General features: G+C 51.2%; 8 protein-coding genes across 8 annotated transcripts; 4 read left to right on the top strand and 4 right to left on the bottom strand.

The window, feature by feature from the left end:
* Nucleotides 1–624: 624 nt before the first annotated feature.
* On the top strand, nt 625–2,001 carry J7T55_006977 (demethylmenaquinone methyltransferase family protein; the record flags this gene model as incomplete). The annotated part of the gene is made up of 1 exon (XM_053135122.1): nt 625–2,001. The coding sequence occupies one exon, from the start codon at nt 625–627 to the stop codon at nt 1,999–2,001; it is 1,377 nt and encodes a 458-aa protein (XP_052987260.1).
* Nucleotides 2,002–3,157: 1,156 nt separating this feature from the next.
* Nucleotides 3,158–4,672, top strand: J7T55_006976 (uncharacterized protein; the record flags this gene model as incomplete). Its single annotated transcript, XM_053135121.1, has 1 exon — nt 3,158–4,672. The coding sequence occupies one exon, from the start codon at nt 3,158–3,160 to the stop codon at nt 4,670–4,672; it is 1,515 nt and encodes a 504-aa protein (XP_052987259.1).
* Nucleotides 4,673–5,311: 639 nt separating this feature from the next.
* On the bottom strand, nt 5,312–6,608 carry J7T55_006975 (uncharacterized protein; the record flags this gene model as incomplete). Its single annotated transcript, XM_053135120.1, has 2 exons — nt 5,312–5,372; nt 5,677–6,608. 2 exons carry the CDS (start codon nt 6,606–6,608, stop codon nt 5,312–5,314), a joined length of 993 nt encoding a protein of 330 aa, XP_052987258.1.
* A 530-nt stretch (nt 6,609–7,138) lies between these two features.
* J7T55_006974 (mfs sugar transporter protein) lies at nt 7,139–12,434 on the top strand (the record flags this gene model as incomplete). The annotated part of the gene is made up of 11 exons (XM_053135119.1): nt 7,139–7,255; nt 7,310–7,437; nt 7,518–7,713; nt 7,775–8,403; nt 8,458–9,596; nt 9,649–9,726; nt 10,153–10,291; nt 10,613–10,824; nt 10,884–11,825; nt 11,906–12,009; nt 12,063–12,434. The coding sequence occupies 11 exons, from the start codon at nt 7,139–7,141 to the stop codon at nt 12,432–12,434; spliced, it is 4,056 nt and encodes a 1,351-aa protein (XP_052987257.1).
* A 1,585-nt stretch (nt 12,435–14,019) lies between these two features.
* On the bottom strand, nt 14,020–14,583 carry J7T55_006973 (2OG-Fe(II)oxygenase; the record flags this gene model as incomplete). The annotated part of the gene is made up of 4 exons (XM_053135118.1): nt 14,020–14,064; nt 14,151–14,179; nt 14,237–14,334; nt 14,405–14,583. The coding sequence occupies 4 exons, from the start codon at nt 14,581–14,583 to the stop codon at nt 14,020–14,022; spliced, it is 351 nt and encodes a 116-aa protein (XP_052987256.1).
* A 1,680-nt stretch (nt 14,584–16,263) lies between these two features.
* Nucleotides 16,264–19,842, bottom strand: J7T55_006972 (uncharacterized protein; the record flags this gene model as incomplete). Its single annotated transcript, XM_053135117.1, has 3 exons — nt 16,264–17,958; nt 18,630–18,662; nt 18,820–19,842. 3 exons carry the CDS (start codon nt 19,840–19,842, stop codon nt 16,264–16,266), a joined length of 2,751 nt encoding a protein of 916 aa, XP_052987255.1.
* A 689-nt stretch (nt 19,843–20,531) lies between these two features.
* Nucleotides 20,532–23,009, top strand: J7T55_006971 (uncharacterized protein; the record flags this gene model as incomplete). Its single annotated transcript, XM_053135116.1, has 5 exons — nt 20,532–20,605; nt 20,660–21,247; nt 21,375–21,811; nt 21,889–22,362; nt 22,639–23,009. 5 exons carry the CDS (start codon nt 20,532–20,534, stop codon nt 23,007–23,009), a joined length of 1,944 nt encoding a protein of 647 aa, XP_052987254.1.
* Nucleotides 23,010–23,171: 162 nt separating this feature from the next.
* Nucleotides 23,172–26,649, bottom strand: J7T55_006970 (uncharacterized protein; the record flags this gene model as incomplete). The annotated part of the gene is made up of 5 exons (XM_053135114.1): nt 23,172–23,642; nt 23,709–24,395; nt 24,447–25,461; nt 25,529–26,277; nt 26,392–26,649. The coding sequence occupies 5 exons, from the start codon at nt 26,647–26,649 to the stop codon at nt 23,172–23,174; spliced, it is 3,180 nt and encodes a 1,059-aa protein (XP_052987253.1).
* Between the last annotated feature and the right edge of the window lie 299 nt (nt 26,650–26,948).

The raw sequence follows: 26,948 nt of genomic DNA, 5'->3' as shown, positions 1-26,948 counted from the left end.
CCTAACCCTAACCCTAACCCTAACCCTAACCCTAACCCTAACCCTAACCCTAACCCTAACCCTAACCCTAACCCTGGGTAGATGTAGGTTGAGGCAAGCTAATAACAATTGTTTTGATGCTCTTCCTGGCCTCGTAGTTTGTTCCACCGAACCGATCGTCGGCGCTCCTGGCTGCGTGCGAAAACCTGGCATATTACGGAGCTTGAGTTTCGCTTTCGTTCGGCTTCGGCATGATCATTTGATCAGCGCCGAAATATTAGATGTGTGGGGCCGACAGCGGGCGGCGAAGAACACACACTCTCTAGATAGACTCTCTTGTTTAGCCCTGCTAGTGCCAATAAGTTGTAGAAGCTCGGCTCTGTGAGGCACGTGTGGCCGACGCCGATGCCGAAAGGCGCTGAACGCCGAAACAACGGCCCGGCATGATCGGCCGGGGGGCGTGCGAGACGCGGCATGCCATACATAGCATCCCACCTCACACGCCTTCTAAAACCGCTTGCTTTCCATGCTCCTCCATATCTGCCTCTCCGTGTAGTCCCATTCTCTATATTGTTTATCTCATCCAAAAGCGTTGTCCTCGGAATCCCATATGTAATTCACGGATAGGATAGCATTACCAGCATCATGAGCAACGTTACCCTTCTCGACCGTCTTTTCTCGCTAGACACCAATACCGTGTCCGATGCCTTAGATGTTCTAGGCCTCAAAGGAGCGACCTTCGGCTTGCAGCCGCTGTGGGACTGTCCAAAGATTGTCGGGCGTGCTAGCACGGTGACGATAGCTCCTAAAACAGATGCAGCTGAAACGGTCCATCTGCTCACTCCAGTTGTGGATGCGACTACAACTCACGACCGCATTCTCGTCGTTTCCGGCGGCATCGATGGAATTTCATGCTGGGGCGACATTCTCGCCAATGCCTCTAAGGCGAAACAGATCCGGGGAACCATTATCGATGGAATGAGCCGCGACATCGATGGCAGCCGTGACATTGGCTTTCCCGTTTACGGCCGCGGTGTCACTATGATCAGCGGCCGCAACCTCATAGTGCAAGTCGACTCTGGAAAACCGTTACAGATGCGAGGCGTCACGGTCAGGCAAGACGACTACGTGATCGCTGACAGTTGTGGAACGGTATTTGTCCCGGCCGAGCGCATCGCCGAGGTCCTAGATCTGGCGGAACGAATCGAAGATCGACAGAAAGGCATGCTTGAAGCCGTACGAGCGGGTCGCCCTGTCTCCGAAGTCATGCACGACAAACAGTTTGCAGCCATCCATGCGAGCGCATCACCTTCAACAGGCGCGGCGGGCTTTTCGCCCCCACCGCAGAACCCCGGGGATACTGCAGCTGAAGATAGGGAGTTGATTGCCCTGTTCACCGAATTAGACACCCTTGGGGTTTCTGACGCGCTCGACAAGCTCGTCATACCCGGACAGGCATTTGGCATCTTGCCTCTGGGCAACTACAAGAAGACTACCGTCGGGCCAGCGTTTACAGTGCGCTATGTGCCAGCTGACGATCCGCCGGGAAGTGTAGGTGACTTCATTGATGATGTTGCCGCAGGCGATATTGTGGTCATCGATAACGGTGGCCGTACAGATTGTACCGTTTGGGGCGACATCCTTACACAATACGCTGGTCTACGAGGCATTGCAGGCACTGTCATTGATGGTGTTTGCCGCGATGTGAACCGTGCTTTGACCGATGAATATCCACTCTTTTCTGCCGGACGTTGGATGAGAACCGGCAAAGATCGTGTGCAAGTGGGAGGCGTCAACGAGCCGATCAGTGTGGGTAAAGTACGTGTTAACCCTCGCGACATTGTGGTCGCTGATGCCAACGGTGTTGTTGTTGTTCCGCGGAACCGGGCCCGTGAAGTGGCCGAGATAGCGGCCAAGATCGAGGAGAGTGAGAGCGGCATCCGAAAATTGATTGCTGAGGGAGCTGCAATTGCTGAGGCGCGGGAGAAACTTAACTATCATATGCTACAACGCAAAAGATAGAGTGAAATTAAAGAACGTTTTGTGTGGAATATTTCGAGCAGAATATGCTGAGTAAAATTCCGTAATACAGTTGACCCGGTTGACTGGATCCGTTCACATTTCCCGGACACTTCTTGAATATGCCACCAAAAATATACAGAACTTCAACCGCGACACATTGAGTGACCCTTAACCAAAAGAGTACTTACGAAATTAACCCCGCTTTGGGATTATGACCCCGCTTCTTTGTATGTGGCGCTGCACGGCTGACACCCTTCTGGGTAGGTTCCTTTCCTTTCCTTTTCGTAGTGCGATGGACTGATTACCAGGTGTACGCCAAGTCGGGACTGTGACAGAACTGCTCCTCCATCATGAATCCATCAGTCCACATTCTTGATGCTTCAAGTTCGTCCGAGACCAGTGTTCGCGCAGATAGCCGGTCGGCATTGGATGATGTGTTTGCGCTTCTGGATGAGGACCGAAGCCGGCAGCTAATAGAGCGAGCAATTCCGGCCGTCACTTACGCAGGAACTTTCGAGATCATCGGGAGAGATGAAGGTCTTGATCCCCCGGCCCAGCTATGCTCCCCTTGCAAGGCATTGATTCAACGGCCGCCACCAATGCACTCTTGGAAGGACCTTGAAGAGGAGGAAGGGCCTCCGCCAGCACGATTCTGGATTCCGCATCATGATACACTCTTCCAGCTTATAGATTGCTGTTTCAGTCGGCTAGGGAGTTGTCGTTTGTGCCAGCTACTCTGGCATGGCATACGGCGTGAGATTCTCAGGCATCGGTCGAACAGAACGGAAAATCAAAAGATTGGCTGGCATGATGGTGGGTTGAAAGTGGCGTTCAAAGATTGGAACAACATTACATTCTGCCTTTGTCTGAACATCCTCCTGGAGCCAATTCATGGTTTCTCCAAGAATTTCTATGTTAGAATGGTTCGAAGTAGGTGACACCTCTGTATGTTCTGCTACCATCAAAAGCTTTTTCCTGACAAATCATAGAGCATAGTAGCGAAGCGGTGGAATTGCGTCCAACTTTAGCTGAGACAACAGATTCTGCATCGACATTCACTCAGATCAATCAATGGGTAGAGCACTGTCTGAAGAATCACACCTTGTGCCAAGTTCCCTGGCCATCGGATTCTCAACAGCCCACAAGATTGATATTCATGGATCACTCAGCGGGTACTTTCCAACTCGCAACCGAAGTCGCACCTGGTACAAGATATGCCGCTGTCAGCTACCGCTGGGGCAGCGGGAAAGATTATTATATGTTGAAACAGGAGACGGTCGAAGGCATGCGGAAAGGCGTATCTATGGGAGTTCTTCCAAAGACAATCCTCGACACATTCACCATTGCTCATCACTTAGACCTCAAGTATATCTGGATCGACAGACTTTGCATCTTTCAGGACTCGCGGGGAGACTGGAGCCAGGAGGCTTCAAGGATGGCATTCATCTACAAACATGCCGTAGTCACTATTTCCGCAAGCTGTGCTATCCAGGAAAGCCAAGGATGCTTCAGGAAGCGAAACCCAGCTGGCATTCAGCCTCTTCGATTGATTTCAAATCCGCTGTTGTCCTCTCAACCGGCCGCAGGGTTTCATGAGAGCAGTTACATCACCAGTAACGAGCCAGAAATGGAACAAAAGGAAGGAGGGAAGCTTGGACATCTGGTAGATCGGGGCTGGGTATTCCAAGAGAGAATTCTCTCCCAGCGCATTGTACACTTCGCGGAGGAGGAGGTGTATTGGGAATGTAGAGAGCTGGAAGCCAGCGAAGCGTGGCCCGAACATACAGAAGCATATTTGACACCAAAACGTCCGTCTGTACTCTATGGGCCTGGCAAGGAGAGTTGGGACAAACACTCGCTTTGGCATACAATCGTTGAGGACTATTCCACACGCAAATTCACATACGACACCGACAAGCTGCCAGCACTATCAGGTCTGGCAAGGGAGACGGCGGAGCTTCGCAAAGATGACAAAGACGAGTACCTTTCTGGTCTCTGGCGATCGACTGTACTTTTAGATCTCTGCTGGAGCGACTATTATGACACACCGAGGATACCAGAAGAATACCTTGCACCCTCCTGGTCATGGGCGAGTCTGCACGCCAAAGTCAGCTACACTGCAGGTGGTTCGGGTTTCGGATACAGGCCGGCGGCACGTTTCATTGATGCTAGGCTCAAGTTTGCGACCGCGGATTCCTACGGAGCTGTTCATGACGGATGGATCCATCTCTTCGGGCACCTCAAGCCGGTCACGGTGGTCCGGCGAAGAAATTCTGCAGAGCATCTACAGCGACAAGAACCCTGGCCTGTGATAATCCGCGACGAAAATGGTGACTCCCTGCCATTTGTTGATTATTCAGTTGGGAAGCTCGATATCGAGTCCTTCGCAGTGAGAGGCAAAAGATCAGTGCCAACATTTTGCTTGCCTGTGGTGAAGGATCGGGAAGATGATCCTGCGGCGGAAAATGGCTGTCCTGAGTTCTATTGTCTTCTTCTGGTTCCCAATGGTTCCATAAAGCATAAAAGATCGGGCGAGGCCTTGAAATCCCCTAGAACAAACAATCCGGACGAGTACCAGAGGGCAGGTCTGGCGAGGCTTACGGTAAACAACTGGTCAGATTTCAAAGCATGGTTAGAAGAAAGCGCGGAACGAGATGTTGTAATCCGTTGAGGCCAATTTAGGGAACAATACTTCTAATGGCTTAACCTTTGCATTTCCAAAGCTGCCAAGGTGTATATAAAAGTCGTGGATTGGTATATCTCCGTAATAACCCTAGGCCTTTACATTACATTGAACTTTACGTGGTGGATGGGAATTCACTAGCCAATGTAGACCAATGATCTCTATTACTGATAAGAGCAGTGAAATCAGAAGATTGATCGGTGCTGGGACGTTAAAGTGTAGGTTCATGATGACGGCAAGCCGTATCGATGAAACGGCAAGAAGAATGAAAAGTTCGAGGGCGAAGAAATGACGAACTTCTTGCCAGCAGTGAGGAAGGGGGCATTGAACGCGAGTCCAAATAAGCCTGTGATGGGCAATGTGGCCTTATTCTCGCACGGGTGTACGAGACGTTGCTGAATGAGAAACCATGGTGGATAAAAGCGGTAAGTATGTCCACCGGAAGGAGGTGGAGTACATGTATGATTTCAAGTCATCGGAGAATTGAGCGCCATGATGTATTGATTATAAAAGAAGTACAACGACATAGCTCAAAACTGTTATTTATGATCAAGAAAAGACCTCCAGGTGGACTTCTTCCCTCCATGTAAAAGGTTGTTTCATCGGAGGGTTTCCTATAGGAGGCTATTATATGGTTCCCCTTTGTTCGTAGTTCATAAATATTGTGGCCGTGGAGCGGGCCTCCGTGCTTTAGCTCGTGTTACATATGAATCAACACAAAACAGGATGTACTTGACTGTGGGCGGTTTCAGTCACAAACAACCGATAACGGCCAAAGTTTACACTCTAAGTGAGTGTCTCATTTTCCATTACTAACAACAGAGGGTTCATTTGGCCCTCTAATAAGAACCTTCCATGTATGGCCCTCTTTTACTGTATGAAATGCCTTTTCAGCATCTTTAAAGTCCACCACCCTGGTAATCAACTTATTAACCTGGACATTTCCACTGGCCACGAGCTCGACCGCGAGCTTATAGTCACCGGGCCCGTACCGAAAACTGCCTTTGGCTGTGACCTCCTTTTGACACAAGGCCATTATGGGGAAGTTGATATCTGCCTTGCCCATACCGCCCTGAATATAGGTGCCTCCGGCCCTAATGATGTGGAGACTGGCTTGAATGGAGGGTTCCGCTCCACTTGCGTCAATAACAATGTCCGCACCCCCATCTAGACCACATTGATCAAGGAGTGCCTTAGCATTGTCTTCGGCTGAGATTCGTCGCGATAAATACACATGCGTAAAGCCAAAACGTTTTGCAAATTCCAGCTTTGACAGTATTACATCCACACCGATGATCTTGGTCGCGCCAAAGGCTTTGGCAACCGCTCCGCACAGAATGCCTACTGGACCAGCTCCCATAACGACGACACTTGCACCAGGTATTGTCGTTATCTGGGCTTGCTTCACAATGTGTACTGCAACTGCGAGCGGTTCGATCAAGGCTCCCTCCTGGAGAGATACCTCCTGCGGCAATTTATAGCAGAAGTCGAATGGTGCAGCCCAGAAGCCGGTAAGCGTGCCGTGGTAAGGAGGTGTGGCCGCAAAAACCATGTCGGGGCAGAGGTTATACCGACCAGACAGGCATTCAGCGCACCACCGACACGGAGATCCAGGCTCGATAGCGACTTTGTCACCGGGGTGGAGGCCTTTCACGGCACTGCCGACTTCTACTACAGTTCCAGCGGACTCGTGGCCCAGAACCATAGGATTTTCCACTTTGAAGTGACCGACCTTGCCATGATCCCAGTAATGCACATCCGACCCGCATATACCAGTATAGTTAATAGCAACTATGACATCTTTGGGTGATGAAAGTTGTGGCATTGATTGTTCAACAAATTCGACGTCGTGTGGTTTTTTGAGGATGAAAGACAGGTTCGAATTTCGTGAGCCTTGGCCGGGGAGTGAACAGTCTGCAGACATTTTCTGCGTGGCTCTTGAGAGTTGGGAGACACCGGATGATGATGAAGGCTATAACAAAATTGATAATGGCTGCGTCTGGATGTGAGTATGTGTAGACACAAGTGTAATGATCACATGATACTAACTTATGCAACTAATATGAACGAAGGCGAACTTTTATCGTCGCAAGTTGGTTGCCCTGGAGGGAGGAAAGGTTCTAGTTCCGTTGCCAGGAGTGGTTAAAACTAGTCCTCCAATTGCCGTGGCGTACCGTGCTGTACCAGGTATTGACTTGGCAGTGAGTCGGTTCCGTGGTCATAGTCTGGTGCGGTAAAAGTAGGGAGCTAAGGGGTGCCGCCGGATCCGCCTAACCCTGCCAAATTCTTTGGCAATCTGCGCGGGTTTCGGATCCGTGTTTGGGGACTCGGCTAATTCTCGCTCAACTTCGCTCCCGACCACCGTAGTCCCATCAGCCGGACCCCATAGAGCACATCTTCCACAACTTGTCGTTCGGTTCCGTCTTGTTCATGGTTCAATTTTTGCCATTAGCAATGTCGGAACTCAGACATCAGCCTTCGGACGACGGCTCACCGGCCTCGATTGCTAGCCGCCGGCTGCCCACTCGAGTATCCAACGCGTGCAGTAGGTGCCGTCGGAACAAGAGCAGGGTAGGTATCCATATACATGATCTCCAGGTCGAATTACATGCTGACGTGTGCCAGTGTGACTCGTTCAGGCCATGCTCCCTCTGCGTGCGAGCCAACGCCGATTGTGAGGAGGCAACTTTAGACAAGATCCCGAAAAGCGGAGCCAAGATTCGCAGCGAGCGTCGTGTGTCTAAATTGCGAAAGTAAGTCAATAGTCGACAGCTGTATCCATATGTCCTATTATCTGCTTCTTTGGAGTCCACACGTGACTGATATGTGATAGACGGCCTCATTTTGCAAGTATTGAAGATGACCGCTCTGCAGCCACTCTTCCGACGGAGCAGCTTTCGTCTCCGCAGGAAGAAGGAGCCGCAGGTAGTGTTGAAAGCGATTATGCTACAGACCTGAGGGATCGAGGCACCTCGTGGGTGCCGCTGGACTACGGGGAGACTGAATCGGCAATGGGCATCGCTCGAAAGGTGAGAGAGGCGTATATGCTTCCTGGTTTCGATGATCATCTGACCTGAACATGAATGGCAGATTTATCGTCTAGGAAGCCAAACAATTGACGAAAACCACACATCAGCTATCCCGGACGGTGGAGCAGGTTCCCGAACCCCTCTTATGAGGAACGGCTACCATCGTCTGCCGATATCCACTATCGTTGGAGGTCGTTTCCCTGACACTGTCACAATTCATCTGCTATTGGAGGAATATTTTGAGGCGGTCTACTGGTTCTCCCTCGTCATATACGAACCCAAATTTCGCCGACAACTTCAGTCGATCGAGGATGGCTATGCGCACCCTGCCGAAGCCCCGTTTCTGACGCTGCTGTCGACAGTACTGGGTATGGCGGCATGGTACCAATCAAAAAAGGCTAGCCAGGACGGAACTCAAGACTGGAGGTTATGGAGTGACGATTTGTTCAAGATTGTGGAGATGCGACTGGTTCAGATAATGGACCAACGCTCAGTATCAGCAGTGCAGACCCTCATCTTATTAGGATCACATTATGTGTATCATGGTCGACCAAATCTGTCCTTCGCCCTACTAGGGGCCACCATCAAGATGTCTCATGCTTTGGGCTTGCATCACAGCAAGGTGCACGGGTCTGTCGACGACGTCGAAGAGCGAAAACGAGTATGGTGGACTATCTACACGTGGGATAGGTATGAGTCCGGCCTTTCCGTCCTCCTGCTACTATGTGATTTCTAACAACTCAGATTTGCCTCTATCTCGTATGGGCGTCCACTTAGCATAAATGACGAAGACTATAACGTCGAGATGCCCGCAGAGTTCACCGAGTCACCATTCTTCAGGCCGGATGCAGCTCACAAAGAAACGGCTAGGGTTTGCTATTCACCGTATCAGAGGGAACTGACCAAGTTATATCTCATCACATCCCCAGCCCTGAAGAAGATATTCGGCTCTTTGTCCGCGCGCTCAACATGCCAATACTTCGATTCGGAGCATCGATTGCTAATCAGCAATGTGACCCAGCGCCTCTCATCCTGGCGCCGCCACTTGCCGTCAGAGCTGTGTCTGGACTTGAAACGGGACTACACTCCAGCCTCCACGGCATGGAGCACACGGGCGTGTCTCTTACAGTCTCTATCCTTGCAGTTGACATTTGACAACTTGTTGATTGTGCTGCATCGGCCATTTCTGGCTCGCCAGATTGAAAATTTGTCTTTGAGCAGTCCAGGACCCAACGGAAGCGTCTCGGAAATGATTTCGCCGTCAGCAAACCACACAGTGCCACAGACGCTGACCTCTCGGGCCAGTATTCATTCATCTCACGGAGACCAGGACTCCAGAGTCGAGGCAAGTGCGATTTCAGAACATTGTTGGGACGCGGCAGTCAGGACCGCCAGCGTGACCGAGCTGCCGCAGCTCACTCAGCTTGCCACGGACAGCCACCTCGTGGCATTTATAGCCATGAACCTGTTTAATGCCGCGATTGTGCTGATCCTGGTAGCTCTCTCGGACCCGCTTTCTGACCAAGCCCAAGCGGTCAAACGGCCTATTACTAGGGTATTCCGGTTGGAAGAGCTGCTGGGTCTGAGGTCGTCGCTGTCTAGCCAAAGTAGCGTCGTGTTGAAGAATCTCATACGTCTGCTTCTTCGGCGTGAGAGCGAGGCTATGATCGGACCAGCTGCCCCACCCTCAGGAGTCGTAAACAACGCCGTGGTAACACTGCCTCATGGTGACGTCGACTCGAGTTGCGCACTGCCGGAGAGGGCCTGTCCTACCCAGTCGGAATCCGTAATCAATATTTTGGTTCACGGGACTGAGCAAGGACACGGTTCCGACCCGAGCTTTGCAGAACGCCTGAATCAAAGTCTAGCTTCGGTCCAGCAGAGTACGTCGCCAAGACCATCCCAGATCCCTCGCTTGATGCTGACACATATTAGTTATTCCACCATTTCAGGACGAATACTTGGAGCCTGGCGTTGATCACTTTCCAAGAAATGATGGCGCGCTAACCGGAGGTCAATCACATCAGGTCGGGCACGCAACAGGGGACTTTCAGGGACCTACAAGGCCGCTAGGGCATGATGCTAATGCTGTAGATTACGGGGCAAACGGTCTTTTCTGGCTCTGGGACTCCACTTGGAGCGGTCAAGTACAGTAACGCTTGTGAATGCGAAATCAATATACTGTGCCCGACACCTACTTAAATCTTTGGGGGCGGAGGCATGTCCAGTGGATGTTGTTCAGAAGCTCGGGGCTACTTTCCATTCGCCGCCATCCTGGTATCCTATACCAACCTTCATCCAGCACAACAGCCGATCCAGCAGATCTCGGCCTCCGAAAAATGCCGACCGAGCCTTGCGTTTTTACTAGAACCCGTACCTGCAATGGCGCTAGTCACCTTCTTTCGCTAGCATCGGACACGGCTGAAAATATTCTTGTAGGTTTCGAAGTGGAACCGGTTCCCCTGGCTTCGCAAGTCCAGACGCTGGCCAATGACTCGCTTGGCGCACGGCTACGGTTCCGGCGGATGCTGAATCTTCTCCAGTGCCCAGGTGCCCCGATTCTCATGACAGGGGCAGGGTGAGTTTCAACACAACCCCAGATCTGGGGTAAAACAAGGATCTGGCTGTTGTTGACCAATTCTTGCTAGCTTAATTATGAAGATGGTTAGAAATGGGAACAAGTCGACGAAGCCAATGGCAGGTCCCCGCATGCACCGTGATGCATAAACTTCTGGGCCTGATTCCGTCGGTACCGGGTCAAGGGGAATGCCCAAGCAGCTGAGAAAGTAGTTTCTGATACCACCAATGCCTTAAATATCCCCAGATGCCTCCCCACGGGGTAAATAATCTGGAGTTCAACTTAACTCGGTGTATCGAAGTTATCTCGTCACCGCGTCAGAACTATGGAGAAGCCACCTGCGCCAACGCTTTTGGAGTCCGCTCCTGTTCTTTCCAATCTCACAGATCTACCGTCACCACCTGTCTCATGGCTCGAAGCGAAGGTCAAGCCGAAGGTAGTCCATGCTCGCTATCCTTTTAGGGGAAAACCTCTGCTATGGATGACTTGCGCTTTCGGCAGTCTAGGTGATGCCCTATTTGGCTATGATCAGGGTAGGTTCTTGTTTTCTTCGTCCTATATCGGTGGATGTCCAGTTGACGCAGGATCCCAGGTATTGTTGCCGGACTTTTGGTCAATCCGGTGTTCCTCAAGAAATTCTTTGCGGACTACGGAGGTGTCGAGGGGTCGAGTGACAACATCAATCCATCCATCACAGGCATCCTCGTCGCGTGTCTGCAGGTCTCGGCCGCTATTGGCTCCCTCATCGCTGGCAATGTTGGCGACATGATTGGGAGGAAGCGATGCGTCCGGCTGGGAGGCTTCATCTACTTTGCTTCCGCCTTCATTCAAGCCTTCGCGCCCGACTTCGCGACTTTTGTCGCCGGCCGAACTATCCAGGGATTTGGCGTTGGATTTCTCTCCATGACTGTCCCTGTCATTCAGACCGAAATTGCCGCACCGCACCGTCGTGGCCTTATGGTAGGCGTTGAATACACATTCCTTATTGGAGGTTATGCACTCTCAACATGGGTCGATTTCGGCTTCTACCATCTCGTCCCGAAGAGCGAGTCGTGGCAGGGTCCGTACTTCATCCAGATGGGTCTCGCCTTCATCCTGTTCGCTATGTCCTTCATACTCCCGGAGACACCCCGTTGGCTCGCTCGGAACGGCTTCACCCAGGAATGCCTTCAGACAGTCGCCGATCTGCACACACCAGATGGTGACACACAGGCGGAGCACGTCCAGAAAGTCATGCTCGAAATCAGCGAAGCGGTGCGCTACGAAGCAACACTCGGGCAATCTTCGTGGCGGGAGATGTTCACGCGCTATCGAAAGCGTACCATTGTCGGAATCACCGCGCAAATGTTCGCCCAACTCAACGGCATCAACGTCATATCCTTCTACCTGCCCACAACCTTGGCCAGGGCTGGCATGAGCCAGTCAAAGTCCTTGCTCTACACAGCAGCAAACTCGCTCCCTTACGTAGCCGCTACAACCCTGTCCTGGTGGCTAGCTGATAAATGGGGGAGACGTCCGCTGTTGATTCTTGGTGGTAAGCATTGTGATAATGAGTCACGCCAAGTTCTCAACGGCACATTGAGACTATGTTCACAAAGCTGAATTCAAATATAGGTATCCTTATGGCAATCGCCTTGAGTATAGTGTGCGCCTTCACCGAGGCACATATACGCGATATCACTGTGCGTGCTAACGGCATTTACGCCTTCGTGGTTATCGTAGGTCTGACCCAGCGAGATATGAAAAGAATAATTGCTTACTCCAAACCCAGTACAATGCAATCTACGGGTTCACGTGGGGTCCCATGCCCTGGTTGCTCCCAGCTGAGATATTTCCCCTACGTGCCCGTAGTAAAGGCATGGCTCTTGCCACATGTTCGAATTGGGTGTTCAACTTCGCCATCGGCATGTCGGCCCCTGACGCATTCGCGGGAATTGGAGGTTACTACTACGTTGTCATCGCGGGGTTCTGTCTGATCTCGGTGGCTTTGGCTAAATTCTATTATGTTGAGACGGCTAATCACACTCTTGAGGAGATTGCGCTAGCCTTCGGCGATAAGGCCTTTGTAAACGACAGTGACACGGTATCCAACGCCGCGCACTTAGGCGAAGATGGGATGAAGGCTTCCGCGAGCGGCGTCTGAGGTCAGCCGGATGCAAAGGAGAACGGATAGTGATCTTGTCTCATAGGAACATATAAAACTTTCAACCCCGCCAGTCCCCTCTCCAGTACTTGTGAAGTCCGCGTAAATAGACCGTTAATGGCCATGGACGTGTCAGGTGAATGTTTGATGCCTAAAAAATGGAAATCGCCAATTATGCATCATGCTTTGCTTACACGGGACGATGTTGAAAGGCTGTTATGCTTAGGCTCTGGGTCCCAAATGATGATTATACAGGATCATCTTGTCAACGTTGAGGCCACGAGCCTCGCCAATCATCAGCTATGTCTTCGAGCGCTGTCCGAGCATCCCGAAGCCGAATCCGTAAAGCATACATGAAGGGTGTGTCGCCATCGACGTCGTCCAGTTTCGGCAGTGTTTTCTTCAACTCATCTCCGCACAGATTCCCCGCCTTAGCGTCAATGTCGAGGAAAGCTTGCATACTAGAGACATGTCCATGATGCGACGCAGCACTGAACGCTGTAAATATGTCTCATTCGGATTGCACAGCAAACTTTGAGCTGTTGGATCAAGACCATATTTCATCGACAACTTGCTCATGAGTTCGATTTACTCTTCATTTCCTGCTGCGGCCGCCAAGTGGAACAGGGTCTGATTATTCTTGTCCGTCGGTGGCCACGGCTCAGAGCGATTCTCAATTTACTGCATGAGCAGCTTCGCAGCTTTCAATGCATTGGAACGGGCAGCAAGATGAGATGGAGAGCTCCTTTCCATTTTTCTGGTGTTGAAATCAACATTGGACCGAAGATCGTCCGCTGAGCTCTCATCGTCTCCTTTGAGCAGAGTGATCACTTCATAGGAGTTGAATAAGCTTGCTAATTGAAGCGGAATTCGGCCTCGATCGTCTTTGGTATTTGCATCAACTAAGCAGCGTCTGCTATTCTCGGAATACTATAAGAAAAAGAGCTACTTTGGAATTATAATTAAATCCAATCTTTAGAATTAACCAGCTAAATTTCCATTGATGAACAACTCTAACATTTTGTAAATCTTGATTTCATACTAATGGACCGAGGAAGCTTGATATTCAGGTTGAAAGAGAATTGTAAAAGGAATCGTTGAAAACGAGAGAAACTCGGAGGTAATTAATAACACCGAGGGCACTTTCTATGCACGATTTCATTCATATGCATTTACTTTCTTACTTTCTATATTTAACGAATTGCTGGGACGGAAGAGCAAAAGTGTTTAAATTTTCACACAGAGTTAGCATGCCGGCGTTAAAATGGGACCTTGTCTGTACCTACCCGAGGAGGCCTATAAGAAACTCGTGTTCCAAAGTCAACCTAAGCCTGAAGAAAATGCAGGCCCTGCTTTAAAGTGAGGAGGGCATGATTACAAATTGATTGATCCGCGAGCTGCACACCCCGCGGCCAAACTTGCCACGAGCAAAAGCCGAGTCACAGAAGCCAGCCAGGCCGCTGCCGCGACTGGCCACACTGACTGCTCAAGTAGTGCGTGTTACGGACTTCATTGGACCCAACCTCGTCGAGGGTAGGAACGGAGTCTGGTCCCAAGCGATGGGATCTCTGATCCATTTACACCATTACTCCCACGCAAGTCCAATGGACGAGCAGCTCGATTGCACTTTCTGCCGTGTGAGATCCCATGTCCATTAAGTGATATATTACACGTGCGTAATAATTCGAATTCCAGGAGAGCTAACCCGTGACGTACCTCCACGCTCTCGATCTCCTTCTTCCCCTCTTCGGGTTGTCATCTGTTCCCGACATCCATATCAGCGTCTGCCCACCGAGGCTCACCATCAGTCCATATATTGAGTCCAATCTTGACGCTTTCCAGGATCGGCTCCCCGGCGTAAATCGGTTTTGGGTGGACCGACACGTCATCCTTGCGGTTCCTCCAAAACATGGCGTTGCCTGCCCGCGGCCGGAATCAGGGCCTTCTCGGTGCAGTCTACCATCTCGCACCAGCGCGAGTCCTCGGCCGTCCAGTCGATCAAGATGCCAGGGAATTGCGTGCCGCAGCGGTCGTGCTCGCCGTCGCAGCTGTCCGCTAGAATGGCGAAGATGGTCGTGAGCCGGTCTTTACCCTCATCGCCGGAAAGAGGATCCCAGTGCGGCATGTACTGCTGGCCAGCCTGGTACATGGTTACCTGGAGGTCCTCAATATGCGACGTGGGTGTGTGTCCCTGAAAAGGCGCCGCGCGCGATCGCACCGCCTGCACTACCGTGTCGTTGTGTGGCAGCCACGAAGTGCGGCTTGTACGCTCTTCTCAGGGTACCTCAGTCCCTGTCTCGTCTCGGACCGTTGACTGGAAGAACGCTGATGTTTCCCTAGGTCCCAAAGCCGCATGTTACTCTTGTGGATTGACTCCCGCTCCCTCTCACTATCTCACTGTCTTTCTTCCCCCTCTTGCCCCCCCCCCCCCCTTCAAAGAGGAGACGTCTTGAAATCACTGCAAGGTTTATCATGCGCATCCCTTTTATGGCCGGGCTGCTTACGCCACTGTATTAAGGTGCTCCACCTCCTCTTTCTTCAAGTAGTTTTCGATATGTATTATCAGGGGGTCATAACAGATAATCATAGTCGTGACACTTTGTTCCAGCTCGGTAGGTTGCGGCCCGAATCTCGTCCAGACCAGAGCGCTGAAGGCAACCAGAATAGTAATTAGCATCGACGCCATGGAATTACAAAGCACTTTGGTATCAAAACACTATTATTTAACTCAGACCCAACAAAACTCGGACATAAAATCGTTCACCATGCAGCTCAGGGCGATGCTGACTCTCGCCCTCGTCAGCGCGGCGTTGGCCGTGCCCAACCAAATAGTATGAGACCGCTGGCTCAAACCATTAGGTCTCCGTGGTGATTCTCTGAAATGCTTCTTTCTTTACAAAATAGGGCGGGGAGACGAACAAGGTTGTTGAGGTGGCAACGGGGCCTTCTCCTTCAGGCGGCTGTGGTGTATGTTCATCCTACTTCTTATGACACTTCTTGTGTTAGAACCAAAGCTGATATATCCGATCAATAGCCTGGATCCACCAACCCCCATTGCAAGAGGGATGAGTCGTAACCTTCTGAGCCCTTATAGGGTCCTTATAAGGTCATAATAGACAAAATAAGATGATAGTCCAGGTCTTCGCAAGCCATGTGCGGCTACGCAGTGAAGATTTAACTATATCTTTTCTTTAACCGGGGCGGTATTGTCCAATAGTGCATGTGATTGTATAATAATGCTGTGTGGCTCTCACGACTTCAACTCGAAGCAATCAATGACTCGGCGCAATTTGTGCGGTGCTCCGACATATTTGAGACCTTTCAAAGGCTATAGTTGCTGTCGCACAAGTCACATGAGCTGGATGGCTGGATGATGAGAAATGTCCTAAAATTTCGTCGTCCACTCGAACGGAGAGAGCTACTAAATTGTGCATACTGGCCTTGGTGAGGACGGGGAAGAAATGACTCTCTGTGCCCAGGAGCTTTCCAAGGCCGGAGGTAATACCAAGCTTGTGTCGTTAAAGCTTACTTCAAGTTTTTAAATGTCATAACAACCGCTAATGGGACCCGTAGTTGGAATATAAATACCAGAAAACTGACGTGAAGAAACCTCAGCATACCTAAACGTTCGCCTATTACGGGCTGATAAATGGTTTTAGGTTTATACTAAGAGAGGAGATAAGGACTCAGAGTTATAGGCTCAGGAAGGACACTGGGGATGTGTTTTACACACTACTTTGAGGCGGTCTACCGGTCCTCCCTTGTCATATACGTGTCAACGTTCCGCCAACAGCTTCAGTCGATTGTTTCAAGATAATGCCTCATTCGTTCATTCGGGTCCATCTGCACACTTCTGAAAAGGTGGATACAGACACTCCTTTCCTTTTGAGACACTGCTCCGCGTTGAGGTCACGTCAACACTTGTAGACGAGCGAGCATCCTTATCGGGGCTATCTTTGTTGGCTGCAGACTCAGGACTACCAAGATCGTCTCCATCATTGATAGGCTCTGTCATGTCGATCAAAGGCTGGCTAGTCGCAGCAGCGCTCTCTCTCCGTAGCTGATGAGCCTCAGCTCTACTAGATGACTCATATAGAACGTCCCCTGGGTTGGCTTCGGGCGTTAAGCCTTTCGTTTCTACCACTTTCCTATCCTTTGGAGATGTCTGCCCCAGCATCAAGGATTGCAAGCCACCTCCCATAAGTTGAGATATGCGAGTAGTAAAATGCATGTCTTCCGTGAATACTGTATCAATCAAAACCATTGAGACAACAATAACAGTCCACAGTTTCGTTAAGAAAGAGTAGCCCGAGAAGCAAACGATCGTGAGAAACTCTGCCAGGGCAATATTCCGCCAGCGCTCCGGAAATCCAAGCTTCAGAACACGTAGTAAATCGGATAAAATTCGCTCAAAAGACATTGGGTTGGTGAAGGTATCCCAGTGCCTAGCGAATTCGAGGTGGTCGAAATTGTGCTCTGCGGTGCGGCACCTGACCCTGTTCTGCAATCTCTGGGACCATACGGGGAGTATTTTCCCGCTGAGGTCCCAGGGTTTCTGATCACAAAAGTCCCGCCATCTTTCAAACACCTTCACAGCGACATCTTCGCTGACTTGGAAGTACTCTCTGTGCCTGGTACCGCAGTCGCATAGCCACGGGTATTGGTAGTTGCTCAGTTCCTTATGTATTAACCTCTCGGCAAATCCATAGAAGGCAATGTCTCGAGCGACCGCCCTGGGGTGCTCTTCGATTTCCAAGTGCCCGCAGATACCTTTGATCTGGATGCGGCGCTCGTTCGGATGCTTTTCCGTCCGGCCGATCTTGAGTAGTCGCACGTTATCACTTCGTGGTTTGACTATGTAGAAGTAAATTGACCCATTCACCTTCTCTTTGTCTCTGTCTCTTGTGGGACCGTCCTTGATGAGTTTTGCAATATCACCGTCAAGCTGAATTCCAGATAGTTTTTTCACAGGAGTGGCGGTGTCGCTCGCGGCTCTTTCGGTCACATTTGGGCGTTGGCCTCTTCTCGCCGTCTCATCCTGCATCTCTGGCGAGGTATGCGACGTCTCGAATGGCGGTCGGAGCAGCCTTCTAGGTTCTTGATTGGCGGCGGCATCAATTTCTATCCCCACTGTCCGTCGACTGATCGAAGACTCAGCCGGATTGGTCGGCTCCGAGGACTTCGGTCGGATCCTACGCAGTGGCTTCTTGGTTGGTGTTTCCATTTCGGAGTCAACCTCTTCGGCTGTGCCAGGAGGCAGTGGGTCTTGGTTGGAGGAGGTTTCGATATCTGGAGCCAGGAGGTGGAATGAAGAGCGTCTCACTCGAGGCTGATCAGGTGTTAGACCAGATCGAGTTGGTATCGGCGAAGACGACTTCGACCCAAATTGCATATCGTTCGCGACCTTTTCACGGCTTCTGGGAGACTTTCTCGAAGCGATCGGCAGTGAAGTCTGCTTCCTCGATCCGAGTGACGCGGGGCTTTTCTCATCAGGCAAGTCTTCAAAGGACGACATTTTGTAGAGCTGTAATGATCAGATTAGAGGAATGTGTATAGTCAATACTAGCGGTAAGAGAGTGTGTGAAGGTGCGATTCGATTTTACTCTCTTGCGGGATAATTCAAACTGCTCCAGCAACACTAGGCAGCAGTATTTCATTGCAGTTCGGCTCGGCAACCCAAGTCATCAAACGCATGCGGGATACCAGGGTAGCGGGCGGTTATGGGGGTGTCTGAGGAGGCGCGCCTCCTGTTCTTGGTGTGGAAAGCGCCCCCTGCATACCGCGCCTTGACACTGCATCCCCCTCGAACCAACGTGAAAACGGACGAGTCTGATTGGAGCCTGTTCTATCGCATTCTCTGCCAGCGAAGTATACAAACTACATTGTTCACCTTATATAAATAGCAGCCTGGTCCGAAGAGGTTAGCGCACATGTGGAATATAAAACCAGGGTGGCAATGGCTTGACTTCAGGAGAGCGCCGCAGTCTTGGATAAGATGTTTTGAAGCATACTAGTGACCCTGCTCAGTGGAGGGCCTGGCACTGGAGAGGCCTCGACAGCTGAGAGAGTGGCTGAGATAGCCGCGCGATCATGGTATCAATTGATTCACACAAGAGACCGTCAAAAATAGGGTTGAGACTCAGGTTCAAAAAAAATTATTGCCATGTTGCTAACATCATACCATCAAACTCTTACACTGCCGTGCTGACGCTGCCCCAGCGTGAGGATCTGAATGTGACCCTTTAGTGCCAACACTCCCGGCCCCAGACCTGCAATGAGTTTACAGACCATCCAGAGGACGGTAAATCTTCATCCATCGCTACACAACGTTAGCATCTTGTGGAAATATATCACAATGCTCTTGAGTCTGGTTAAGTTGTCTTACCTTGTCGTAAGGCTTAGCCGGGTCTACAAACCGTACGTCCGTAGCTAGCCGGATCCTGCTTTCGGGATCCTTGTTCTTGCAGCTGGCATGCACCATATACGGGTTGTGGAAAATTACGTCGCCAGCCTCATAGTGTGTCAGAAGCCACTTCCTCGCCGCTCGTTTCCCATACTCCACCGTGTCCCGACTGAGGAAGCCGCCGTCGTTCATGTTTTTGTTGAAGGCGCTAACGCGTTCCTCATCCGTCAAATTGCCAGAATTGCGCGCAAAGTCGTCCTCGGTACGCTTTCCAATATCAGTAGAGCCTTCCAGATACATGAGCCCACCGCCTTCGAGTGAGACATCGCCAATGGGCACCCAGGCGGTCAGACTTGTAGGTGGGCCACCACGGAGGTACATTTGGTCGAAGTGCACGGGAGTCAACTCGCTGTCGGGGACGAAGGCTCGGAGCATCGTCCGCTGCAACATAAGTGGTTCGAAATCCATGCCGGTAAAGAGTTGAACAAAGTCTCGCAGATCCTTGTTCTCGCAAAAGGATCGGTAGAACGATGCTTCGTGGGCACTGATCATGAGCTCCACATAGAGGTCACTCTCACGATCTCCTTCCATTCCAAATAAGCGGCGCAGATTACCGGGCGGCATGTATTTTCGGGGCTCCTGAGCACGATTGAAAAATCCGTCCACGGGATTACTGCCGGGTTTCAGGAGGCCGCTTGGTGACATATGCGAGAAATAGGCCTGTCGGCAGGCCAGGACGTCCTCTTTGTTGAGCAGTCCTTTGACGAAAAGGTACCCATCACGATTGAAGCGCTCGTGCATCACTTCCAGTGGCGTGCTGGCGAGCGTAGGCTGCAGGAAACCAATGGAACCCTTTTCCATGCGGCCAAAATTGGACTCCAGGTTGAGCGTGTCGGGATCGACTGGGTGAAAGCGACCATACAGGTCTTTCTGGGGGCCATCATTCTTCGTGGAGGCATGATCAAAGGTGGACGTTTGCACAGGATCAATCACACCGGGCGCCATGATTGCAATATGTAAAAAGATTAGCCGGCAATGGATTGGAAACGTTCTCAGCGAATGTGTATTGCTGGGTCTGCCTGATCGAAGCAATATCTCACTATCAATGATAATGTTGCTCTTGACTTGCTGTTTTTATTCTTTGCCCAGCAGTCTTATCCACGTCGGGCGGAGGACACCTTTTTATTGCTGTAACAGGACCAGCACTCCAAGCTGCGTGAGATGCAACGGGACTCATGGATCGGCGGCCAGTGTGTGCCAGCGATGACTGTCTGGCTTTCAATACGTCCTTGGGCGCACCCATGGCGCGGTGCACGGGAGGCGTCCCCAGAAACGCCATTGGGGGATCCTTCCCCGCCACTGAGCGGGGTCATCGTCGTCTCGACGAGGAATAAAGTGTCGAGCAGACGCTCAACTCGTGGCCGCCTCGTGCCGCCCAGTGCCGTCTACTGCCGTCTGTAGCCTCCACCTGCACATGCTATAGTCACCACGATCGCACCTGAAGGGGATTGCTCGGAAGCGGGGGTTGTCTTGGGCGAATCAACGAGAGGCTCTTTGCAAAAGATCAAGGCTCCTGGCTCCTTTGCTATTACGGCTTTCCCCCTCCTCGACCTTGCTTCCGGGGCCTGATTGCTGCACGTTGCGGATCTCCGCCGTAGAGTATTGTTCATCGTCTATAGCCGTTGACTCAAAACATGACAAGAGGTACCGGTCTTCGTCAGTACAGAGCTTGCGTCCGATGCCGGGCACGCAAGTCGCGATGTGACTTGTGAGTCGATGCTGCTCCAGCCAATCTTGTACCTGTGGACTGACGCTCGCTCAGTGGAGGCAATGGCAAGCCTCCGTGTGCCAAATGTTACCGCGAGGGTGTCGCCGATGAGTGCACTCCGGCTGCCTCACGCCGTGGAGGTGACTTCTCTCGCTTGCGGCGACGAAAAAACAAGCCATCACCGCAGCCCAGGACACAGGAAGCTACAGTTGCTGCCGAATCCTCGTCGCCGTCCCCGCCCCCTTGTCAACGCAGCCGGTCACAATGGCATACCGTAAATCGCCATCACAACAACATAGTACACGGCGACAGCCTGCAGAATCCGTCAGATGCGCTATTGATACTGGCAAATACATGTGCACAACAGCATGGCGAGGAGAATGATGCAGTTGCGCGATCAGGCTCTGCCATGGACGTGAACGCCGAGAATGTTTTGACTGACGGAGACGTGGAGCCGATGTATAGCCAAGCAGAACATGCCATCCCTACTCCTCTCATGACGGCGTCACTTCCGTCTGAGGGTTCAAGCCTGCCATTTGCCGTAAACAACTTCGCGCCTGGCAACGGCGCGATCATCTCATCGTACCCCCCCTTGCGTGATGGCGTCCTGGATGTTTCTCTGCTCGGGCATCTATTGCAACAGTGAGTCAACTTCCACTTCTCAGAACTTCTGCTTTGACTCCTTTTCCAAGGTACTGCACACGATTCGTCATTCATTCTTTGATGATTGTCCGCCATTGAAACCGATAATCTAACTCTTGCTCAATAGCTACGCTGACAACTACCATGCTTTCTTTCCCATTGTCCCCCGGAATCTTCTGCAGCCATCCGCCATCCTTGAGAACGCCAAAAGAGAAGCCTTTCTCCTTACCGCAGTGCTGTCAGTCGCCTCGAGAGATCGCGCAGATTTAGTCGGACTGCATGATTCGATGTGGAAATACATGCGCGACCTCATTCTAGGGCTTGTCATCGGAACATCGCCTGGCTCGAGGTCCGTTGGTTGCGTCGAGGGCCTTCTACTGCTCGGCGAATGGACCCGCGTCGATGACAGCAACGCCGGAGAGGGAGCAACGTGGTCGATTATTGGGTTGGCCGTAAGACTGGCCTACCTTCTCCGGCTTGAAGATAGCTCATTTCGAGCTCCAGGCAGCCACGGTAACGACCCAGGTGGGCTTGTGACACAACGCAAGCGACTGGCTTGGACTTGTAAGTGAGCCCTGCACCTCGATATACCACCTCATTCATCTCCGCGCTGGAAGCTGATTCATTTGCACCAAATGCAGTCACCTATCTATCAGACCGCCAGATTTCCATTCGTATGGGACAGGCTTTCTGGTGTCGAGGCCCATCTTTATCGACACGATTTACCGCAAAAGACTTCCCCTCTCTACAACCTCTGCACTCTTACGATGAAGATCTTGCTTCCTTCATTCAAGCGCAAATCGAGCTCACAACATTGTTCGGAAATGCACACGACATTCTATTCGCATCCAAGCAACGTACCAAAGAGTTGATGGAAAGAGGGGACTACTCCACCTATATTGACGATACGAGACGGTCATTGGTGGCATGGAGGCGTACGTGGGACGACCTGGCCGTGTCACGCCACCTGAAAAGCTGTCTTGAATCAATGCAGCAATATTTGCGCCTCTACGTCACTGCATTTGCATTTCAGGCAGCCCTATATCGCTGTTCGATAGCAGTTGAAGATTACAATGGCTGTTTCCCTGACTCTATCATGGCAAGCCCCGATGCTCGTCATATTTACGAGGCTGTAGAGGCTGCCGGGTCTCTGCTGAAAATTGCTGTTGACGATATCAATCCTGAAAAGCACTTACGCTATATGCCGGCACGGTTCTACCTGCAAGTTAATTCGTTTTTCTCCTCCCCCAACTCCCCTTCCTCCCTCAGTCTGCTTACTCCTAGCTCAAGAAACGCACTGACAAATAAGCTCGCTAGCTATGAAATGCACTCTGCGGTATTCCTATATAAAGCGCATACTTCCGGTGCTTTGTCATCAGGAACACACGCAGAGTCAACCGCACTTATGAGGCAGTTCATCGCTGTACTGCGTAAAGCAGCTGGTGCAGACAGTGATCATGTTGCGTCTAAGTATGCCGGGCTTCTGTGGGGTTTATGGTTTGAGCACACAGCCGCAAAGGCCACCTCTACAACAGCGGCGAGCAGGGGTTCCTATGATAGCAACAACGTACGCGTCAATTCTCGTCCGCGAAATGCTCTATTGGCTCCAGAAGCAGCAGTCAGGACTGGCAACACTCAAAGTGACCACCAGCTTACGCCGCGGCTGGATGATATGGGATTCTCACAACTTGATTACAGTGATTCTCTCGACTCGTGGTTTCAAATGTCAACCGTCTTCCCATGGGACCAGCCTTTTTTATAGGAAAGAATTTCTCACTGAAGGAAAATGATGTACATTACAAAAGATATATAACAGAAGATAAAAGGCGAACTAGGGATAAACTTGATTTAAGGCAACTACTTAAACATACTCTCATACTGTCACACATGTTAATGAGTGAGAAGAACCACAGTACACTTGCTATCACCTTCCTATGCCGTTCCAATCCTCCTTCAACCTATTAATCATGCACTTAATGAATTCCTCATCTGTGACTTTGGGTAGCGCACCCAGTGTCGGGCTTGCTTTCAAGGTCTCGCTCGTCAGATATTCAAGCGTCTCGGTCTTTGACGAGCTTTCTGCAGAACCGTATTTCCCTTCGAACCAATTGAGCAGCTTGATCGGAGGGTTCTTTACAGGATCTTTTTCCGACTGTCTCAGTCGATCCATCCACTGATTAGTAGGGAGAAGCTCGAACTGGAGGCCGGCCTTCGCCAATGCCGGTATCATTTCCCTCGTCCAGTGGAATCGATGTGGGTTAAGAACATGGTAGACTAATTCTGGATCACGAATTGTGCTGCGGTCTTTTGTAATTGTTACATCGACCTCACTTGGAATCTTGGCTAGGTCGAGCACTACTGCCGCAGCGTAGTCCACAGGAAGCCAGGTCATTTCCTGTTGTGTTCGGTCAGAAACTCCAGTCCTCGTCACCACTGAGGTGTTATTTAGCTCAAGACCTACCTCATCAAGAGCAGGAAGAGCCCCCAGAGTCACAGCCGTCTGTATCATCATGGGGATCCCTTCGGAGGCATTCCACTGCCCTACTTGGCTATCACCCACAAGCTGACCGACACGAAGGACTCGTGCTGGAGCATTTGCGCTCTTGTTCGCGTTGCGCGTTATATGTTCTGTCACATATTTGGATCTGGCGTACCCAGTCTTTTGCGCAAATGTAGGGGAGCTTACTGGGCCTTCGGGTACAGTTCCAGGACGCGGGCTCCCCGCCGCAGCCGAGACGGACGAGCAAAAAAAGAAGCAGGCCGGTTGCGGAGTCGACACCGATAGACACAACTGGATCAAATTGTGGGTGGCCTTGATGTGCTGGTTCTCAAAGCTTTGCACAGGGATGTTGAAGTTGACTGCCCAAGCGCTGTGGATACAGCAAGTGAGACTATTCAACAGCCGGGAGAGCCTTTCAGGATCCAATCCTAGATCTGTACGACCGAGATCACACGCCACAGGAATGACTTTGGCCATTTGTTCTTGACTGAGTTGCAACCCCCGGGTCTTCAGTGAGTTCTTGATCCGCTGATCGGCAGCGGCGTCGTCCGCTGCCCGGACCATGCTCCAAACAGCGGCAACACTGGGTCTTGCGACCAATTGTGCCAGTACATGGGCACCGAGGCCACCCGTCGTCCCCGTCAAAAGCTAGTTCCAGGTTAGGGACTCATTTAACGTCCTGAAGGGGTTTCAACCTACCACAGTTTCTTTCCGTGGTGCTGCAGAGCCGCTCCCAACATGAGGCTTGAACAAGGAGTAGCGTGCTATCAAATCCTCCATCTTGTCCAACTCATCATCCACGGCAGTCTCCTCTCCCGTCCTCAACGCAGTCAAATATCGCCCGAGCTTCTTGACGGTTCCCGTCTCGTACATCACGTTCGGGCTAAGCTCGGCCTGTCGTCCACCTAGATCCAGCTCTCTTTTCATCAGGTTCCATATCTGCATGCATTGCAAACTGTCGATCCCGGACGCGAAAAATTCTTGCTCAGCGGAAGTCATCTCAACCCCAAGCTGGTCATTTACTCTGTGAATAAGAAAGTCTTCCAAGTCGCTTCCCGAAAGACAAACGTTGCCTCCCCCCTGCTTGTTCTTGAATTCATCATATGCAGCGTTGATTTGAGTGTCGAATTGTCTGTACATGGGAATCCGAACAAAAGTTCCTTTATCTGTCTTCGGGTACCCTGTGTCAGCCGGCAAAACGACCACGAGCTCTTTGGGAATGCGGGAAAACGTCTCGGCCCTCGCATTCGCCGCCTCCACAGCTGGCCAGATACGATCCAGATATTCGCTGTCGGGGACATGAGACGCCCTATCAGCCTTGATAACCAAGACACCAGGCAAACTTCTGCGCTCGCCGAAAACACAGGCTTCTTTCACGTTTTCGTCCTGGCGAATGCAGCCCTCGATGGGTATGGGAAGGACCTTCTCTCCATTAATCAAGGTGCAGCGGTCGTCCAGTCTGCAGACGTACTTCCAAAGGCCCTCTCGTGTGGGGTGGGGTATGAAGAGGTCTCTTGTCCGGAATGAATTCGGAGGATCGTCTGAATTTGTAGCACATTTTGCTTTGAGTCCGTCCAGCCCAACACATTCGAATAGCCCTGGGCTGACTTCATCCATAAGAACATGTGATTTTGCCGCAGGAAGCATTCGCACGTAGTTCCATGCCAAGTCACCAGGCGATCGGTTCGAGTTCATCACCCGACCAATCTCGGTTCTTAAACAAGGCCAGTCAGTGACAGGCTTTTATCTTTAATCCATGCAGGGACGCTAAGGAGACTTACGAGCCGTAATTCGCAACAAGATTGACACCTTGCGCCACAAGGCGGTCTCCCAGATCGTCGGGGCAGGCGCTCCCCCCGAACAAAACTAATTTCACTTTTGCAAGGCATTTCACCCCCAGTTCAGACTCCGCAATGAGTTTGACCATGTAAGGTACAACATGAAAAAGCTCGGGCTTCACTGTATCAACCATGTCCATCAAACTCTGCCTTGTGAGCGGAAAGGCATAGTTGCCAAGGAATATGGGTTTGCCAGAGTATATTGATCGGAATGTCTCGTAGAAACCATGACTGTGAAAGAGAGGAGACGCGATGAGCGCCCGCATGTTCAGATTGGCAGCAAATGTTGCGATGCAGTTCTCGTGAGTCAAGAAAATAGGCTTTGGCAGTCCAGTCGATCCTGATGAGTGGATAATGACAGCTGTCTTGTTCGTCTCTTTGTCCGGGTCGTAGCTCCGGTGAAATACTGGGGCATCTACACCGTAGTAATCTAGATGGACCAAAATTGGCTTCCATTCCAGCAACGCCCTTTCTTTTCGGACCTCTGCCAAAGCCCAGTGGAAATTTTCAGTCGTGAGGACAGTGTTGCAGTCAGTAAGGTGCAGCAATTGAGCCAGAGCTGGGCTGGCAAGCCTCGTGGATACAAGGAATACTGTGTAGCCAAGCCGAGAAAGTGCGATAATGGTGATGACAACGTGCAACCCAGACTGGGCCAAAATTCCAATGACGGGGGGCTTTTCCGTGGTGGGTTCCTATCAGAGGCAAGCCCACAGTCAGCAGTTCGGCGTTACTATGCAGTGATTGACCAATGCAAAGACCCTCTGAGAAGGTAATTCGGCGCCAAAAAAGAGGAAATGATGACATACAACAGCCTTGAATCCCAGATGCTGGAGCTTGACTACGGCGGCATCAGCGTATCTGTCGATGGCTCGTGCGCTGTGCTCCTCAAAATCGACTGTGCCTTGTCTCGGGTATCCGATCAGAGGCGCATCATGCAACTCAACAGCACGTCGTTTGATCAGCTCATCAATTGTTGGGATTGGCCTCTTGGGCTCGTCTGCTGTCCCACGCGAGAGAAGAGCCCGGGCTTGAGAGGCAATAGTATAAGTCGTAGTTGTAGACATGATATGCTGTGTACTAAGTCACGCGAGCTTCGCAAAGGCATGGAAGAACTTGTAAAAGGTCTTTCCACTACTCTGTAATCATGTAGACTGATGCTATCTGTGTGATATCATTTATATGTTGGTCGAGGTCGGGAGGACGACGGCCGAGGCCGGTTGTCCACGCAGCTTCGGAAGGCATCTAGTTGATATGTCGGATAATGGACTAGTGGAGACAAGAAGCTTATCCGGGCGCGGCTATAGACGGGCGGTGAAACGCCCGACCTAATGTACGTCCTAGTTATCGTTCCAGACGAATACTC

This window comes from Diaporthe amygdali (assembly GCF_026229845.1).
Source record: "Diaporthe amygdali strain CAA958 chromosome Unknown NODE_51_length_283962_cov_64_506962, whole genome shotgun sequence".
Classification (NCBI taxonomy): Eukaryota; Fungi; Ascomycota; class Sordariomycetes; order Diaporthales; family Diaporthaceae; genus Diaporthe; species Diaporthe amygdali.
Note: the sequence above shows the minus strand (reverse complement) of the source record. Positions and strands in the feature narration are given on the sequence as shown.